Source organism: Musca autumnalis, unplaced genomic scaffold (assembly GCF_047663935.1).
Source record: "Musca autumnalis isolate F117 unplaced genomic scaffold, ASM4766393v1 scaffold_5, whole genome shotgun sequence".
In the NCBI taxonomy this organism is placed as follows: domain Eukaryota; kingdom Metazoa; phylum Arthropoda; class Insecta; order Diptera; family Muscidae; genus Musca; species Musca autumnalis.
In genome coordinates, this window is record NW_027412088.1 from 27,031,303 (window position 1) to 27,052,009 (window position 20,707).

The 20,707-nt window shown below is 35.4% G+C and overlaps 1 protein-coding gene across 2 annotated transcripts in view; it reads left to right on the forward strand.

Moving 5' to 3' along the window:
* The first annotated feature begins 701 nt into the window (after positions 1 to 701).
* Positions 702 to 20,707, forward strand: part of shn (zinc finger protein schnurri) — a 282,408-nt gene continuing 262,402 nt past the window's right edge. For both annotated transcript variants that reach the window (XM_073990064.1, XM_073990066.1), the window contains exons 1-2: positions 702 to 1,236; positions 7,855 to 9,631. In XM_073990064.1, the coding sequence (XP_073846165.1) occupies positions 9,601 to 9,631 (31 nt within the window). In that variant the 5' untranslated portion in view covers positions 702 to 1,236; positions 7,855 to 9,600. The remainder of the gene's footprint in view (positions 1,237 to 7,854; positions 9,632 to 20,707) is intronic.

Genomic DNA, 20,707 nt, shown 5'->3' on the forward strand with positions numbered 1-20,707 from the left:
TCTAGGTCGAATTTCCAAAAACCCAGCCTTATCTCACCACTACACACCGAGAGCAACCCACAGTCAAAATTTCAGCTTTCTAGCTTTAGCGGTTTCGTCTGGGCGATGATATGTCAGTCACTCACTCAGTCACTCACTCACTCACTAAGCTCTTTTATATATATAGATTAATAGAATAATTTTTAAAAGATTTTCGGCTTGTAGAATGTTCCTCTACCTATAGGAGACGTTTGGACAGCAGGGCAAGAATTTCTACGATTTATGAAATATGTACATACTTATGTATGTACATAAACTCCCCAACCATACAAAGATATTGTCATATGACACCAGGTCATCATCAACAGAAAATATACAGCAAATTCCCTAACCTTACACAAATTCTGGGAAAAAGGCCTTTAAGAGTAAAACTCGTATTTCTCTTCATCTATGAAATTTAATTTTTACATAGATAAGAGAATATTTTTCGTGACTAAAAAGTTCTCTTTTTCCCACATTAATTTGGCTAAGAGAATAAGACAATTAAGACAACCATGTTAAGAGTATATTCTCTGCATGTGCCAATAAAAAGCCCACACCCCTTCTCCCCACCACCCAACCGAAAACACTTTGTGTGCTTTATGCCAATTTCATGTTTTGCTGTTGTTGTTGTTGATTTTGAGCGTGTGATGAGTTCATAATTTGGCAAATACTGTTGTGCAGAGTCGCACATTTTGTTCGTCGCTTGTCGTTGCTAGAGAAGGACGTACGTACGGATACGTTCGTTACGGTTATTATTCTTATTGAGAAGAAGAAAAATAAAAGCAAAACAAATAAAGAAAAACAAAAAAACACAACAAAACAAGTAAACACAAAAAGAACAAAACAAAAAATAAAATAAATTGTGTAGCACCATCAGCAGCGCTAATCAAAAATATAACAACAAAACGAAAACACGATTAAACATAACGCGAGAAACGTGCTAATCAAATTACAAAAAGAATAGCAAAAAGAAATAAATCTGTTAATAATGAATGAAATCAAAAGAAAATGTTAAAATAAAAAAATATTAAATAATTATTTTTTGAGTGGGTCACAATTTTTTCTTATTTGATAATTTATTTAAGTGATTAAGCGTTTAATTTTTGCGGTTAGTTTTGTGTTAGCAAAATGAAAATGTGACGAATTTTCGATTTTATTTTTTTAATAAATAAATAAGAATAATGAAAACTTTTTAAATAAACACACACTGAAGAGGTAAATAAAATTAATATACATATGTGTTTTTATTATTTAAATAAATTGTGTAAATAAAGTATATAAATAATAAAAAAGTGAAAACTTCTACAGGACTTTTCTAGACAGAAGTGCGTCTAAAGATCTTTTATAGGCAGAAAACCATATAAAGGCCATCTGTAGGCAGAAGACCTCCTGCATGTCTTCCACAAGCAAAAGGCCGTCTAAAGACAGAAGACATCCGAAAGGGTTTCCATAATAAGTAGGGCTTCTAAATGTATTCTGAAGAAATTCTATAAATATATTATTTTTTCTAAATAGAAGGCATTCTATAGGTATTATATATAAACAAGTCCATCCTTAAGAGTCTTATAGACGCTTTCGTAAGACAGAATATATTCTAAAGTCCTTCGGAATACATATGTATATAAAATAGATATATGACAAATATATAATATGGAAACTGAAAATGTTGCAGAAGAAAAGGATCTTGCGGTGCGGTGTGATAAGTCTAGAAATGAATGAATGAATCGCAAACCTAAAATTGTCAACAGGATTTTAATGTTTACCGCACAACGTAATTCACGTTACGTACTCTTTAAGAAACACACTGACTCTTACATGTCAGACCTATAATGGCAATTGTGTAAATAAAACACTTTTTACGCTGGGGTCGTCAACAAAGGACATCAAGCTGAATTCAATGAACGAAAATAACAACAACAACTAGACCTACGCCACTCACTATTAGGTTACACATGTGTGTAAATTTCACGGCAAGGAAGTGCGGTGCATGTGTATGTGTCGAATCTTGTGAAGAGAGAGGGAGACTGAGATGTAAAGAGCAAAAGCTGTAACCATTATGTTACCGTATTCTCTTTAAAGTAATAATAATAATTGGTCCACAAACATCTTATACGGGACAAGGGAGACTTCTCTCATATCAATGAGTGCACCCCGATTCATATTAAGCTCAATGATATGGGACCTATTGTTTATCGCCGAGTCCGAACGGCGTGTCTTAAGACAACACTTTGTAGAGAAGTTTTAAATGGCTGAAATACTCAGGAAATGTCGCCAACATTACTCAAGGGTATTTTGCAACCGTTGAAAATTTTGATGTTGACTGGCCGGGGAATCGAACCCACGACCTTCAGCGTGCAAGGCGGGTGTGCATACCATTGCCACACATGCTGGGATGGATAATGTATTTCATCCGAGGTTCAAAAAAGACCCCTTTACGAAGTCTTCTATTGAAAGACGACCATGTTCAGAGCCTATTTAACTACAGAAGACCCCTTAAGGAGGCCTTCTAACTATAGAAGACACCTATAAGAGGGTTTGTAACCATAAAAGATCCCTTTACGGAAGCCCCAGTTTGAGGATATCCCATCCTTTAGCGTCTTCCCTCTATAGAGAATACCTATTGGAGGTCTCTCAGTAAAAGGCACCTTTGGAAGACCACTATTTGAGAGCTTCGCTCTATAGAAGATCACTTTTGGAGGTCTTCACTCCATAGGGGTACTTCACGAGGTCTTCTCTCTCTTTAGACCCCTTTTGGAGGTCCTCTGTCTATAGAAGACCTCGTTTGGAGGTTTTCTCTCAATAGAATACACATTTTTGAGGCTTTCTCTCTATAGAAGACACCGTTTCGAGGTCTTTTTCTATGGAAGAGCCCATTTGGAGGTCTTCTCTCAATAGAAGACACCTTTCGGAGTTATTCCGTCTTTAGGAAACCGTTTTGGAGGTTTTCTCTCTAGAAGACCACATTTGGAGGTCTTCGGCCTATAGAAGACCTCTATTAGAGATCTTCGCTCTATAGAAGATCACTTTGGGGTCCCTACGAGGTATTTTCTCTACCAAATATAGCTAGACGATGTCATCTCTTTATAGAAGATTTTTTTGGTGTTTTTTTCTCTATAGAAGATACCGTTTGGAGGTATTATTTCTATAGAAGACCCCGCTTAGAGGACTTCTCCAATTGACAACTTTTTTTGAGTTATCCAGTTTTGGAGGTCTTCTCTTTATTAAAGACCTTTTTTGGAGGTCTTCTCTCCCTATTTGTCCTTTCGAAGTCTTCTCTCTACAACAGATAGTTGGACGCACTCTTCTCTTTACATAAGATCTCTTTAGAACCCGTTTGGAGGTCTCTCTATAGAAACGTTTGAAGGTATTTTCTCTATAGACCATACTTTCTGGAAGTCTTCTTTCTATAGAAGGTACCTTTTGTAGGACTTCTATCTGTAGAAGACACCTTTTAAAGGTCTTTTCTCTACAGAAGACACCCAGTTTGGAGGCCTTTTATCTAAAGAGGATCCCTTACGGAGATCTTCCCTATATTGAAGACGCCTTTTGGAGGTTTTTCTCTATAGCAGACCTCTTTTGGAGGTCGTCTCTCTATAGAAGAGCCCGTTTGAAGGTCTTCCCTCCACAGATGACCCCTTTTGGAGATATCTCAACAGAAGACATCTTTTGGAGGTATTCGTCCTACAGAAGACCACGATTGGAGATCTTAGCTCTATAGAAGATCACGTTTAAAGATCTTCTCTCCATAGAGGTCCTTCCGAGGTCTTCTCTCTACAAAAGATAGCTTGACACGGTCTTCTCTCTGTAGGAGATATCTTTAGACCCCTCAAGTCTTCTTTCTATAGAAGACCCCGTTTGTCTCTATAGAAGACACCTCCTCTCAATAGTATACCCCATTTGAAAGGTCTTCTCATTATAGAAGACCCCATTTGTAGGTCTTCTCATTTAAAGGACTTCTATCTATAGGTCTTGTGTCGATAGAAGCCCCTTTTGGAGGACTTCTATAGTAGTCCTTTTTTGGAGGTCTTCGCTCTGTAGAAGCCACCTGATGGATGTCTTCGCTCTATAGAAGTCACGGTTTGGAGGTCTTTTTTTTATAGAAGACCCCGCTTGGAACACTTCTCTCCATATATAACCCCTTTTTGAGGAATTATCTCAATAAATGACTCTTTTTGGAGGTATTCTCTCTCTAAAGAATACCTTTTTGACCATCTTCACTCTATAAAAGACCACTTTTTGAGGTCTTCTCTCCGCAAAAGACAACTCTTTAGACCTCTTTTGGAGGTATGGTCTCTATAGAAGACCCCATTTAAAGCTATTTTTCTATAGAAGACCTTTTCGGAGTTCTTCTCTTCATAGAAGACCACATTTCGAGGTCATCTATCTATAGAATACCCCATTTGGAGGTCTTCTCTCTATAGTAGTCCCCTTTTGAATGTCTTCGCTCTATAGAAGACACTGTTTGCAGGTCTTCTTTCTATATAAGACCCCGTTTGGATGACTTCTCTCTATGGAAGACCATTTTTAAAGGCCTTCTCTCTATAAAAGCCCACTATTGGAGGTTTTATTTCCATAGGTGTCTTTCCGAGTTCTTCTCTCTACAAAAGACAGCTTGACGAGATCTTCTCTCCATAGAAGATCTGTTTAGACCCTTTTTGGAGGTCTTATATCTATAGTAGTCCCATTTTGGAGGTCTTCTCTCTACACCTGTTAGAGGTCTTCGCTATATAGAAGACCCCGTAGATGACGCTTTTTGAGGTATTTTCTCAATAGATTAGTGCTTTTGGAGGTATTCTCTCTATACAAGATTCGGTCGTGAAGTCTCTCTCTAAAGAATACCCTTTTTGGACATCTTCGCACTATAGAAGAATACTTTCTGAGGTCTTCGCTCTACAAAATTCAGCTCCTTAGAACTCTTTTGGAGGTATGCCCTCTATAGAAGTCCCCATTTAGAGGTCTTTTTTCTATAGAAGACCACTTTTGAAGGACTTCTCTCTATTGTAGTCCTCTTTTGGGGGTCTTCTCTCTACAGAACACACCTGTTGGATGTCTTCGCTCTATAGTATACCCTTTTGGAGGTATTTTTTCTATAGAAGACTCCGCTTGGATGCCTTCCCTCCATAGTTGACCCCATTGGAACACGGTTTTTAGTTATTCTCTCTATAGAAGATCCCGTTTGGTGGTCTTCTCTCTATAAAAGTCCCCGTTGGGAGGTCCTCTTTCCATAGAAGACCCCTTTTGGAGGTCTTCGTTCTGTTAAAGACCGCTTTTGGAAGTCCTCTCTTCTTAGTGATCCTTCCGAGGTATTCTCTCTACAAAAGATAGCTTGACGAAATCTTCGTTTTACACAAGATCTCTATAGAACACTTTTAGAGGTCTCTCTATAGAAAACCGGTTTGAAGATATTCTCTCTATAGAAGACACCTTCTGGAGAAAACCCCTTACGGAGATCTTCCCTACATTGAAGACGTCTTTTAGAGGTTTTTCTATATAGAAGACCCCTTTTGGAGGGCTTCTCTCAAAAGGTGGCACGTTTTGGAAATCTACTCTCAATAGAAGACCCCGTTTATGAAGATATTTTCTCTGTAGAAGGCACCCAGTTTGGAGATTTTCTATCTAGAGAAGACCCCTTACGGATATCTTCTCTATAGTGAAGACACGTTTTAGAGGTTTTTCTCTATAGAATACCCCTTTTTGGAGGGCTTCTCTGAAAAGGTGACACTTTTTAGAAATCTTCTCTCAATAGAAGACCCGGTTTGGAGATCTACTCTCTATATAAAACCCCGTATGAAGGTATTCTGTCTAAAGAGGACACCTTCTGGAGGTCTTCTTTCAATAGAAGACCCCATTTGAAGATCTGCTCTCTATAGAAGACCGCATTTGGAGGTCTTCTTTCTCTAGAAGACACCCACTTTTCTCTGCCTTTAGGAAGTTTTTCTCTATAGCAGACCCCTTTTAGAGTTCGTATCAATATAAGACATATTTTGGATGCCTTCCCTCTATAGAAGACACCCTTCGGAGATCTTCTCTCTGTAAAAGACCCCTTTTTGAGGTTTTCTCTCTATAAAAAACAACATGTGTAGATCTTCTCTCTATAGAAGACCCCTTTATGAGGACTTCTCTCTATAGAAGGCACTTTTGGAGGTCTCTTCTCTACAGAAGACACCCAGCTTGGAGGTCTTCTCCCTAAAAAGACCCCTTTCGGAGATCTTCTCTCAATAGGTGACCCCATTTAGAGCACCTTTCTGAATATAATACCACTTTCGGAGATCCTCTCCACAGAAGACTCCTTTTGGAGGTCTTAACCGTATATCAGCGTCAAGCGATTAGGCGCCCGTGTGCGCTCATTTACCGTTGCTCTCTCCACACACACAATTCAACCCATTGCAAAAGCATGCACTCACACAATGCAATAGAAAAGTATGGTGCCTGACTCTGCCGTATATACAGCTTGACGAAGTTTTCTCCCTATAGAAGATAGAGACCCTTTACGGGATATTTTATCTACATAAGACCGGTTGACGTCGACTTTTATCTGTCGAAGCCTTCTTTACGAGGATTTCTATCCACAGAAGACTCACTTACGAGACCTTCTATCTATAGAAGACCCTAGTTTGAGGTATTTTATTTACCCTTTTACGGTATCTACAAAAGCCATGTTACGAGGTCTGTTATCAATAGTATACCCCTTGACAAAGTCTCCTGTATACATCTGAAGGTATTCTGTCAATAAAATACACCTTGAAGATAGCTTTTATCTTTAGAATGGATTTTCACGAGATGTTCCCTTTATAAAAGACCCCTTGAATAGGTCCTCCATTTATAGGCCCCTTGACGAGGTCTTCTTTGCATAGAAGACCCCTATACGATCTTCTATGTATAGAAATGCTACTTTACAAGGCATTTTTTGTGCATTAGACCCCGTTGCGAATTCTCGTTTGTATAGAAGTCCCCTTTAACAAGGACTTCTATATATAAAAGACTCCTTTACAAGCTTTCTATCTCTCACAAAATCTATCTATGATGGACCCCTTGATAAGGTCTTCCATTTATTGATCTCTTCCCTAGGTCTTCTATAAGTAGAAGACCCCTTTACAATGTAGTTTATCTACACAAGACTCCTTCACGTGATGGATAGTAGCCCCCTTCACTAGGCATTATATCCATAGAAGTCACTTTGACGAGGTCTTCTATGCATATAAGACCCCTATATGAGGTTTTCCATTTATAGAATACGTCTTCACGATGTCATCCATTTATAGAAACCCCTTTACGAGGTTTTCTGTTTGTAGAAATTGCCTTTACAAAAAGAATCTTCACGAGGTCTTCTACATATAGAAGGCCTCTTTAAGAAATCTTTTATCTATGGAAGCCGCCTTCACTAGGTTTTATGTTTAGAAGTTTTCTTGACGAGATCTTCTGCTAATGGAAGGCCTCTTAAAGAAGTCTCTTACTATTAAGAGGCTCCTTGAAGAGGTCTCCTGTTTATAGAGGACCCCAGTAAGAGGTCTTCTATTTACGAGGTCTTATACCAACAGAAGACCCTTTTACAAGGTTTTCCAGGTATAAAATACTCATTTACAAAGTATTTTAGCTATTGAAGGATCCTATACAAGGTGTTCTATCTGTAGAGGACCCCTTGACGAAGTCTTCAATGTATAAAAGACCCTTTTTCACATTACAAACAACCGTTTCTAGTTCAGATTATGTTTACTAAGAGAAACTTGCCTCTCTTTAGGACAAACAGAGACTTAAATAAAAAAAAAAGAATGAGGAGATGAGAGAGTGTGAAATTAATTTTCAAAGCTAACAGTGATTTTTTTCTTTTTGCAGAAAATAGTGCGCGTGCAATGAAGTTCTAGTAAACGAACCCAAAGGCAAACAAACAAAAAACTACAAGGGGCCAACAAATTAAAAAAGAGAAAAAGGCAGTGAGGTTTTATAAAGCATTCACCCATATCCTTTGACAAAAACACACACACACACAACGCCAGACAAATGTGATAATTGAGGATAAAGCGAAAACAAAGCTAACAAATGGACCTCACAAAAAGGATGGTTGGTGGCAAAAACAAATGATAACTTCCAATAAGCCATTTTTCACACAGAAATCCAAGAAAAGGACCCTCACAGAAGGAAAACAACAAAAAACACAAGGGCCAACATAAACATATCATTAACACTTGAAAAAGGGATACATACACATACACTTATACAATTTATATTTTACACAAACAGAAGTTGGCCCAAATAGCTTACCAGAAAAACAAAAACAAACCAAAAGCCTACAACAAAAAACAACAACAACCATAACAAGAAGATACAGACAAAGAAAAGCCCCCAAAATAAAAAAAGTGGCAAAATTATATCAACAACAAAAAAATACGGCAAAACTAGGCCCAAAAGCAAAAAAGGGTTCTTTTCAAATCCCATAAAAAAAATCACAACCAGGTCCTATCACAATAACCCCAAGTGACAAGGACATTTTCGAGACTATTGAGAGTACAGAGCGAAAACAAACAACGAGTTTTGTTTGGTGACAGGAAGGCAGGCAACAGTACCCCTCTCGCTGGTAAAAAACTGCAAAGCAACTAACAAAGATTTGTTTTCTATTGTTATCCTTACAAGGACACATCAACGTCAGATTTTCTCATTGTCCCTACGAAATTTCTTATTCAACAAGAATTTCCCAGTCTTCTCCTTTCCCCCAGCCCAGTCCAGCTCTTAGCCAACGGAATGTATGACCAACAACTAGGAACACACTATCGGCTATATTGGCAACAAAGGACAATGGAACGACTTTATTATGGCTTAAAGTGGCAATCGAAACCATAAAACGAACAACAGCAACAACTACTACTACTTCTACAGCGCAAAGTGTAACGAGAAATGCCAGCGTCATCATCAAAATCCCAATGAGGCAAAACGAAAGTCACACACAAAGCGAGCAACAATTGAAAACAAGTCCTTAGCAACAACAACAACAACGAAAACGCAGGAAAAAGGAACACCAGGGGCCATCCATCTACTGTTGCTTTTCATTACAAAAATACCCACACATACATAGAATATATACATGGTGGAGCAGAGCAATGATTCTTAATTGAATGGGGACTTTCGTTTTTCATATTTTCCACGCAAGAAAACAAAAATAGAAGAACAAACAGGAAGTATACCACCACCACCACCAACAGTAACAACAAACAAACGAACCAATATCAACAGGACGACACAAAAAAAGACCTTATTTCCCTCACCACTCACACACATCCATCTCCTTGTGGATTTTAATGGAATAGCAACAATAACAATAGCAGATTATAATCATCAAGGATATTCTCAAGGAGTGGTGGCGTGAGGCAGCCAAGCATCCCAAAGTCTTAAAGATCTCTTTCGCTTTTCTTCCATGCTGATTTATTGAAGGCATCTACTTCACTTTACCACTTATATATACATATATACTGGGCTATATACGTATATATAGACAAACAAAGCACATCGTCCCACCCCACCCTCAAGCAGCCTTAATTGGAATATAGCAGTTAACGGAGCAGCAACACCACCAACCAAAAAGGAAATATGGCCAGACGTAAAGGAAACGGAAGAGGAAGTAAGTAAATGTTGATGTTTTTAGTTTCTTTCCTGTTTTACACTTCTTTTTCGCACCAGCTCTTTTGAATGATAAAAAAATAAAAAAATTGGAATTAAGAAGTTCTGGGAGCAGGGCTATAGCTTAAGTGAGAGTTAGCGGGATACTACAAGCAATATTCTTAATTTTGTGATTGACAGAGCAAATAAAAACTATATAAAAACGTTACCTCTTTATAATTTTGTTTGTTCCAACGTCCCTTAATTATAATAATGTTTAGAATACTAATTAAATGAGATATTCTCAAAAATCGTAAAGGTAATCAATAAGTTTCAAAGACGTTTTGTCAAGCGAATATGTTAAGATGACGCCAGTAGATATTCTCCACCAAGATATTTTCTACAAAAATGGTATAATTACTTTCCTTTCCTGTCCAAAATATTTTGACCAATGAGAACTTCCTTTCGAAAGTTATTGTGCTCACGATTTTAGCGAAAATTTTTGAACTATTGCGGGGGAGATTCTCGAGAGTGTGTACCGATATGGTCCATCTAAGAACTACATATTAGTTTGGATAAAATATTATGAAGGTCAAATTTGGACCGAAAAGATTGACCCATTCAAAAGTTATGTCGTGCACCAGCAAGCCCGACTGACAAACTTACGGTTGTGTGTAAATCTTATATATAAGGTGATTCGATAAAAAAACACCGGCTCAAAATTATTTTGACTAAATTTTAAAATCCTGAGCTAGTTCAGTTTTCTCTTACTGAGTTCCTTCTCTACGTCATAGTGCGTATGAGCTCTGATAGCTATCCATTACTAATACGCACACTTGCAGAGCTCTGATGGAAGCTTACAGTAAAATGTTTGTAGCCAACGAAGTAGATAAATCATGGGTGCAAGTGATTTCGGACGGCATGTTTTTGTGTGAAAGAACCTATGTAATTTACAAGGACACGGTGCAGTGAGTATGAACTCTATTTTGCACCTCAATTACACCTTTTACATTAGGTCTCTGTAGTGAAAAAAAATACATTCCATGAAATGTTTTTTTGAATTTTGAATTGATTTTTCTGTCTATTAAACAGACAGAGATATACCCTCAGCCTGTGTATATTGAAACAATGTTTTCCCAAAATACGTATGTATTTAGGGGGTTTTACAAATTTTGGGTGTTTGAACCGACAAAAATGTTGATTAAGATTAAGAATCAAAAGTTTTGCGGAGGAGATACAATGTCGATCCATACATTGACCGTTATGTAAGTGGATCTCCAGCCACAACATATGGTGCCATAGGGGGTTTTTACACTCTTCGGGCTGTTTGCTCAAGAAGTATGGACTTGCCCCTAAAAAACTTTTATCATCGTAATTGAGGCAGCGAATGCAAGTTGCTTCAACAAAAATCAAAGTGATTCGATATCAGGTCTTAAAGTGAACTTATCCGAAATTTTGTGTGGGAGGTACCGGATGGAGTGGACAAATATAGTCCATATTTGAACCTGATCTATATCTGGTAGATATATTAGGATGTGTAAAGTTTAGACCAATGCGGCCACTCCCTTCAAGAGTTACCGTACGAACAATTTTTCCGAACATTTTTGAACTTTTGTGGGGGAGGTACCTGAAGGAGTGGACCGATATGGCTTATCTTCAAACTTAAACTATGTTTGGACAAAATATTACCAAGGCCATATTTTGGATCGACCCGTTCGAGAGGTACATATCTTGCGCTCCAACCACATCACACGGTGTCATAGGGGTTTTTGCAACTTTCATGCTATTTTCCCAGGAATTATGGACTTGCCCCTGATGATACTTGTACCGTCGTATGGAGGACAGTGAATACAAGTTGCTACAACAAAACAAAACAAGTTGCTAAACTGAACTTTTCCGAAATTTTGTGTGGGAGGTACCCGAAGGAGTGGACCTATTGAGACCATATTGGAATCTCATATTACTCTGGTAGAAAGTTTACACTATACAAAGTATGGACCAAATCGGTCACTCCCTTCAAGAGTTATCGTGCGCACAAACTTTCCGAACATTTTCGAACTTTTGTGGGGGAGGTACCGGAAGGGGTGGACCTATGAAGCTCATCTTCGAACTTAAACTAAGTTTGGGCAAAATATTACGAAAGCCAAAATTTTAACCGAATCGGTTCATCCGTTCGAGAGTTATCGTGCGCTCCAGCCAGCAGGACAGACAGACAGACGGACGGACATGGCTAGATCGACTCCAAATTGTCTGAAACACATTTCGTCCAAACATACTTGGGGTCTAAAACCATTATTTCGATGAGGCACATTTTCATCGTATCAAAGTGTATATACCCTCCTTAGCCTAAAGGCTGAGGGTATAAATATTCAAAAAAATATAAATTCTGCAACTAAAAAAGGGAGTTGAACTTTTGGTCATAACTGCCAAAACCACAAATTTCCGCAAAAAGTCTATACTGTTTTGAAATCTACAGGCGCTAGGCTTCAATTTGGTACTAGTGGCCATTCTTGCGAATTTTTGGAAATCCGTAAATCCATATTAAATATTTTCATTTTGACCGATATTATAACCAAAATATATGACAACCCTTGCAATCTAAAGGAATTTTCATAACTAGAAAAATGAAGCTAAGGCAATTTACTAAATGATTAAACTTAAGTTAAGACGTTACTAATAGTACTTTGTTTCATAATATCGCTTAAAATATAACCATTTTCTCATTTTTAAATACCATTTTTTCTTCAAAATTAGTCACGTTTGTGAGGCTTTTTCTCCTTAAGAACCGCGAAAAATGGAAAAAATAAGTTGAGTTTCCACAAATTTGGAAAGTTTTTAAGCGATTTGCAATTTTAAATTTTTAAAATGATGTCATGAATTTTTTGATTTTTGTCGTTGGGCGTATCCGCTGTGCAGTTTAATGTTAATATAACAAATTTAAAATTAAAATAATAAAATAAAATACAATAAAATAAAATAAAATAAAATAAAATAAAATAAAATAAAATAAAATAAAATAAAATAAAATAAAATAAAATAAAATAAAATAAAATAAAACAAAATAAAATAAAATAAAATAAAATAAAATAAAATAAAATAAAATAAAATAAAATAAAATAAAATAAAATAAAATAAAATAAAATAAAATAAAATAAAATAAAATAAAATAAAATAAAATAAAATAAAATAAAATAAAATAAAATAAAATAAAATAAAATAAAATAAAATAAAATAAAATAAAATAAAATAAAATAAAATAAAATAAAATAAAATAAAATAAAATAAAATAAAATAAAATAAAATAAAATAAAATAAAATAAAATAAAATAAAATAAAATAAAATAAAATAAAATAAAATAAAATAAAATAAAATAAAATAAAATAAAATAAAATAAAATAAAATAAAATAAAATAAAATAAAATAAAATAAAATAAAATAAAATAAAACAAAATAAAATAAAATAAAAAAATAAAATTAAATTAAATTAAATAAAATAAAATAAAATAAAATAAAATAAAATAAACTGACAGTGTTGCAAAATTTTACTGATCGCTACCAATATCATGATTTCATCCCAGCGATCAGTAAAATTTTGCAACACTGTCAGTTCGTTTTGAAAACGAATAAATGAAGTTGAGCCAATGGGGGAATACTCCACTCAAAACAATCGAAAATGAGATTGAATCTTCAACAATAAACAAAACAAACATAAAATAAAATAAAGTAAAGTAAAATAAAATAAAATAAAACAAAAATAAAATAAGATAAAATAAAATAAAATAGATAGAGCAGAATAAATAAATTAACTTATTAAAAAAAAAATAAACATTAAAATGAATAAACTAAATAATATAATACAATAAAATCAATAAAATAGATAACAAATAAATAAATAAGATAAATAAAATAAATAAAGTTATAAAATAAAATAGAATAAAGTAAAATAATAAAATAATAATAAAAAAATAAAATAAGTAAAATAAATTAAACAAATAAAATAAATAAAAAAATACATATAATAAAAAAAAATATCTTAATTATTTATTTTTATTATTATATGTATTTTTATAAAATAAATAATAAATAAAATAAATAAAATTATTAAATAAAATAAAACAACATAAGTATAATAAATAAAATAAAATATTGTTTTTTTATACCCTCAGCATTTATGCTAACGAGGGTATTTCATACGGGCAAACTGTGCTTCATCGATATAATGATTTTAGACCCCAAGTATGTTTGAACGAAATCAGTTTCAGACAATTTGTAGTCGATTTAGCAATGTCCGTCCGTCTGTCTGTCTGGCAGGCTGGTGCGCACGATAACGAACGGATCAACCGATTCGATCTAAAATTTGGCTTTTGTAATATTTTGTACAAACTTAGCTTAAGTTCGAAGATGGGCTATATCGGTCCACTCCTTCCGGTACCTCCCCCACAAAAGTTCGAAAATGTTCGGAAAATTTGTGCGCACGTTAATTCTTGAAGAATACTTTGCACATCGTGAAATTTCTACTAAACTTAGAAGAAGTTCCAAAATGGACTCAATCGGTCCGCTCCTTCGGGTACCTCCCACACAAAATTACGGATAAATTCGGATTAGGACCTGCTCTCGAATCGCTTTGTTTTTTTTTTTTTTTTTTTGAAACAACTTGTATTTATTGTCCACCAAACGACGGTACAAGTTTCATCAGGGACAAGTCCATACTTCCTGAGAAAATAGCCTGAAAGGTGCAAAAGGCCCCTATAACACCGTGTGTAGTGAATGAAGCGCAAGATATCTCTCGAATGGATCTGCCGATTCGGTCCAAAATTCAAAATTCGGCCTTCGTAATGTTTTGTCCAAACATAGTTTAAATTCGAAGATAAGCCATATCGGTCCACTCCTTCAGGTACTTCCCCCACAAAAGTTCAAAAATGTTCGCAAAAATTGTGCGCACGATAAATCTTAAAGGGAGTGGCCGAAATAGTCCATACTTTACACATCCTAATATATCTACCAGATATAGATCAGGTTCAAATATGGACTATATTTGTCCATTCCTTCGGGTACCTCCCACACAACATTTTGGATAAATTCACTTTAAGACCTGCTCTCGAATCACTTAATTTTTGTTGAAGCAACTTGCATTCGTTGCGATGGTAAAAGTTTTTCCAAGTCCGTAGTTCTTAGGAAAAGAGCCCGAAAGGTGTAAAAAATCCCTTTGTCTCCATATCTGGTGGTCGGAGAGCACGATAACTCTCGAACTGTTCAACCGATTTGGTCCAACATTTGGTCTTCGTCATATTATATCCAAAGTTAGTCCACAACTTCCGGTACTTTTCCCCAATATTTAAAAAATGTCACTAAAATGCTACGACGATATTACTTGAGTGGGGCAACGAATTTGGTCCAAACTTTGGATCTCCTAATATTTTGTCAACATTTAGTTTAACTTCTAAAATGGCCTATATCGGGCCTCCGTCTTGTGTCCTCTTCTTCTTTATTTGCGGATCCGTTATTCGGATATAAAGCGAACATACAATAGCATACATTACATTTATATATCATATGTACATTTTATGTTATTTTATGAAATTATAAACAGCTCTCGATTTTTAGCAGCATGTAGCAGATTTGTTTCATCTCTGTATCCTGTCCACTCTTGGATGTTACTTAGCCAGTATATCTCTCTTCTGCCTCTTGGTCGTTGTCCTTCTATGTTGCATTTAATAATGCATTGTATAAATCTGTATTTGTCATTTCTCATCAGGTGTTCAAGGTATGCGATTTTTCTCGATTTGACCGTGTGTAAGAGTTGCCTGTCGACATGCATTCGTCTGAGAACTTCTTGGTTTGAAATGTGCGATGTATAGGGTATCTTAAGTATTCTTCTATAGACCCACATTTCAAATGCTTCAATTCTTTTTTGATCTGCACTTTTGATGTATAGACCAAATATAACATTTGACGAATCTTATCTTGGTTGCGATACTTAATTCGTGATTTGTAAGTGTTTTTTTTTTTTGTATTTAAAAAAGGCGTTTCTGGCCATCTCCACTCGGCGCTTTATTTCGTTTGAAATATTCCATTGGTCGTTAATTGAAACGCCAAGGTATTTAAAAGTTTTTACACGTTCGACAAGTTCATCTTTAATATTCAGTGACGTTTCATAACTTGCATCTTTCCGACTAACAATCATGTATTTTGTCTTTTTTGTATTTATTTTGAGACCATATGTTTCACTTACGTACGTGAGCTTGTCTAGAAGCTGTTGTAGCCCAGATATACTGCCGGCAATAATTGTGGTATCATCAGCGTACCGTATGTTATTTATAATTTTACCCTGAACTCTTATTCCAATTCGTTCTCCTTTGATTGACTCATGAAATATTTTTTGGGAATATATATTAAAGAGGAGCGGTGATAGTATGCACCCTTGCCGGACTCCTTTTGATATGGGAATGTCGTCAGTCAGTTCACCATTTATTTCGATTCTTGCAGTTTGGTTCCAATATAGATTCAGTATGCACCTAATTTCGTTTTCTTCTATTCCTATTTCCCTCAGTATATTAATCAATTTGTCGTGTTGGACGGTATCAAATGCCTTTTCATAATCGATAAAGCATATATAAACATCTTTGTGGACATCTCTGCATTTCTGTACAAGTAATTGGATGGATAGTAGGGCTTCTCTGGTACCCATACCTTCCTTGAAGCCGAATTGGGACTCTCCCATAACTCTTTCACATTTGGAGTAAATTCTTTTGTGAATTATTCTTGTGTCTTAATGCAGTTAATTCCTAATCCACATTTTTGTCGGGAAGTTCAAATGTCCAAAAATGGCCACAAAATTCTGAAGAGACCTAAAATACATTCGATCTGTCCGTAGGTGAGAGTTTCACTTCACATTGGCTGAGGGTATATATCTGTCGGCAAAGCCGACTGACACTTTTTTACTTGTTTTATAACAAAATGGAATGAATGTTATTATAGGTATTAATAGGCAAAAGTACATTCATTTTCGCTACAGGAAATCAGTTTTGAGAAAAAATGTCAAAAAGTCATAACCCTAATATATATGCAGGGGTCGTGTGTACTAATTCGGTTTAGTAGGAGTCCATGGAATACGAAAATACATTTAGTCTTTTAGGTCATTTATAGTCCCTTTTCTCACAAAGGATTTATATTATTATTTCTTTCTTTAAAATGGGTACATCAGAACCCCGGCATATTTTTTCGAGTTTTGTAACATAGTGCAATTATTGATTTTATCGGGGAGGTGAATTAAAACATAACCGATAATTTCTAAAAGTGAATTTGAATTGACTTTTTTATATTCACACAACTTATATTATTAAATTGAAGCATACTATATTACACAAAAACCAACGTGACATGGAAAAGACATTGTCCTCAATTTAATGAAGAGCATAAAATCGACCCAAAACAACCTGTAATAAACAGAAACAAGGTTTTCAGAAGTCAAATAATTAATTACTTATTTTACACACCTAAAAAACAACAAGTAAAAAAGAAACATTTTCAAATGGGAATCCCTTTCAACGGAATTAAATAAAATCAGTATTTCAGCTAACATCCAATGGCATTTGTTTTCATCAAACCATAAAGTGGAAAGTTTACAAGGAAATACATTCAACATGATAACAAAAACCACCTAAAAGACAATGAAAACAGAAAAGGGTAAAGGAGAAATGATCAAATAATAAAGTTCACATACACAAAACAAGCTTCTTACTCACTCTGCCAAACGTACTGACTGACATCCTCAAGTAATTGTATAAAGAGTAAAAAATGTTTCGTTTAATACAAAAACACACACCACAGACATACCAAACTTACATACATACATAGTTGCATTACATACATTTACATCTGCCTGCCTTTGAGTCCATACTCCCTTTATAAAAAAAGTGGTTCAAACCAGGAGGAAAACCATGAAAATACGACAACGAACTCAGAGTGAACTTGTTCTTTGTGCCAAGAATACTGTGTATTGTTGTCGTATTTTTGTACTATTCAAAGACATTGCATTAATAATGTAAAAAACGGATATGTTAGATGTCTACGGTTTTGTGATACCCTACCATAACAATAATTCCCATCAACTTTCCTAAAGGTATAAGACGAGAATTCTCTGATATAAATGTATGCTGTTCGATTCTATATTTACTTCAATGGTGTGAGACGTCCTTTTTATGGATGAGTACGAACGGCGGGTCTAACGACAACTTTGTAGAGAAGTTTTACATGGCTGATGTACTCACTGAGTAGAGTTGTTAAATCTAGTGGATTAGTTCAGTACCATAGTTCGTTTGCGTATGATTTATTTCATAAAAACAAAGAGATAATATAACTCATTCGCCGTGGTGTAGATTTTAACAACTCTACTAGTAAATGACGTCTTTGTAAATTGTTGATGTTCTCTATTCTGAGAATCGAACCCAGCCACTCATGGCTCAAGGCGGGCACGCTTTGCACGATTTTAAATATATATATCTACGTATTTATGCATGTATTTTTTCGATAAAAACAAACACATCCTACATGTAGCGCAATAAAGCTAAAAATATATGCAAGTCAGCCTGTCGGCCTTCTTTTGTTGTCCTATGTTTGTATGTAAAAATCTACAAGTCCTCATTGCAAAGCTACACACATTCGTGTGTGTGTTTATATTTACCTTTGAGTATATACATACATACATATATACGCACATACATACGTATGTATGTCAGTGGCAATGACTACAGCTCCCATGATGATGATGAGAGCGATGACGTTGAATTGTGGGTGGTGTTTGTGTTGTTGCCTCGTCGCATTTATGTACACTTTTTTCATGTCTCATACTCACATTTGCAAACAACAACAACAGCAACAATTTTCATGTACAATGTTGGGGATTCCCTTACGTAATACTATAACGTGCATTAAACAAATAACAAAGAAATGGGTGGCGGCAGCACAGCAACGACAAAGTAAAAACAAAACAAACAACAATCCGGCACACACACACACAGTCAGGCAGTCAGTCAGTCAGTCACACTCGCTCATACCAAACGAAACAGCCAAGTCAAGGCGGGCATCATTCTTTGCCCACCTTTTATTGCATGTGTATGGATGTTGAGGCGGCTTTTACTCGAGCACCATCATACCGGCATATTTACCAAAGTTTTGCTCTTTGCCTTTCTCTTCGCCTGTTTTTCACAAACACACACACACACAGAGTTCCACTGCTGAATGAATGGTTGAATGGCTTGTTTTGTAAACGAAATTCCCTTGAAACAAAGTCGTTGTTGTAGGATAGAGGTAACGTATGTACGTATGTAAATGTTTTGCCATGGAGTGCTCAATAGCAAGGAGATGGAGGAGAGGACACATTGTGTGTTTGCAAGGATTTCCATTTGTTTATTTATTTGTATGATGACTGCGTTTAATCGTTGTAAGTCATCCAGAGACGGGTGAATACAGTACATAGCCAAGTCATTAGAACACTGGAAGACCTTTTAAAAGCCTTTTGATGAATAGAAGGACCTTTTATAGATGAAAAAGCTTTCAAGGTATATAGAAGGCTTTCCAAGGGTCTATTATAGAAAAGAGATAAAGAGCTTCTATAGAAAGAAGACATTTCAAGTGCCCTCCATAAAAATAACTGCTACGAAAGGAGACCTTTCAAAAGTCTTCTGTATATAGAATACATTTCAAGGGTTTTATATAGAAAGCAGTACTTTCAAGGGTCCCCAAAGATTGAAGACCTGTCCAGGATCTTCTATTGAAAGAAGGCCTTTTAAGGGTCTTCTATAGATTCTTTGCATAGCATAGTTTTCCAGGGTCTTTTATGGACAAAAGTCCTTTCCAGAGTTCTCTACAGGTAGAAGACCTTTCGATGGTATTATTTAGACAGAAAAGACGTAAAGGGCCCTCTGCAGAAAGATGGCAAGATCATCCACGGGAAGAAAGTTCTTCTATAGACTTTTCAAGGATCTTCAATAAAATTGTCAAACGTCTTCTGAAGACAGATTTACTTCCAAGAGCCTTCTGTAAATCCTCTCAATGCTTTTCTATAGATCATCAAGAATATTCTATAGACCCATTCAAGGATCTTCTATAGATAGAAGACATTCAAAGGGTGTTCTGTAGATAACTGGATCTTCTGTGGAAAGAAGATTTTTTATGAGTATCCCATAGACAGAACACTTTAAAGGAGAACTCCCATCGAGGTCCTTCTGTATACAGAACTCCTTTCGAGAGCCTTCTTTAAACGTTTCCAAGACCCGTTCAAGGACCTTCTATAGACCCATTCAAGCCTAGGACCCACTCAAGATTCTTCTATAGACCCATTCACCGACGTAGCCAGGGGGGGGGCCGGGGGGCCCGGGCCCCCCCCGAAATCATTTTTGATCGCATAAGATATTAGCTTATGGTACACATATTTTTAATTTTTGAATAAAATTTTAAAATGTTTTAAATGTTTCAAGAAATATGTAAAGTATTTGGAGGAAGTATTACAGAGAATTATTTAAATACATTGGTATACTTATTGTCCAACATATTTGAAAGTATAAAGACTAATGAACACGTTAGGCTTTTTGAGCAGTTTTCCGCATAGTTAAGTTTTAAGGTGTTGTTTAACCGTTTATTCGTAATTTTAGGCTGACTGCAAGTGTTACTGATTTCAGAACAAGATATTTATTTGTATTTGTTGAACGTTTGTTGCATATTACGTCCAATACTTTGGCTTATAAACAACATCTAGAAAAGACATTCTTGCGATCTTTTGTTTTTGAAATTTTTGATAAGAGCAATTCAACAATAAAAGATAAAATCGTTGCTTAATTTTGTGGTTTTAAATTTTTGTATATAGTTTGTAACACGTTTTTGTAATGAACTATTTTGAACATCATAACAATTACAAATTCTTTATTATGTTTGAAATTTGCAAAAAAAGCTATATCAACCATTTTCTTATGATATAATTCTTTTTCACCGCTGTGTCGCCCGTTGAGATTATTTGAAACTGGTCTCTTGCTAAACATTAGTAAATGCCTATTGTACAAAAAGGATTTTCTGTCCTATTTTTCAGGGTGATTATGAATG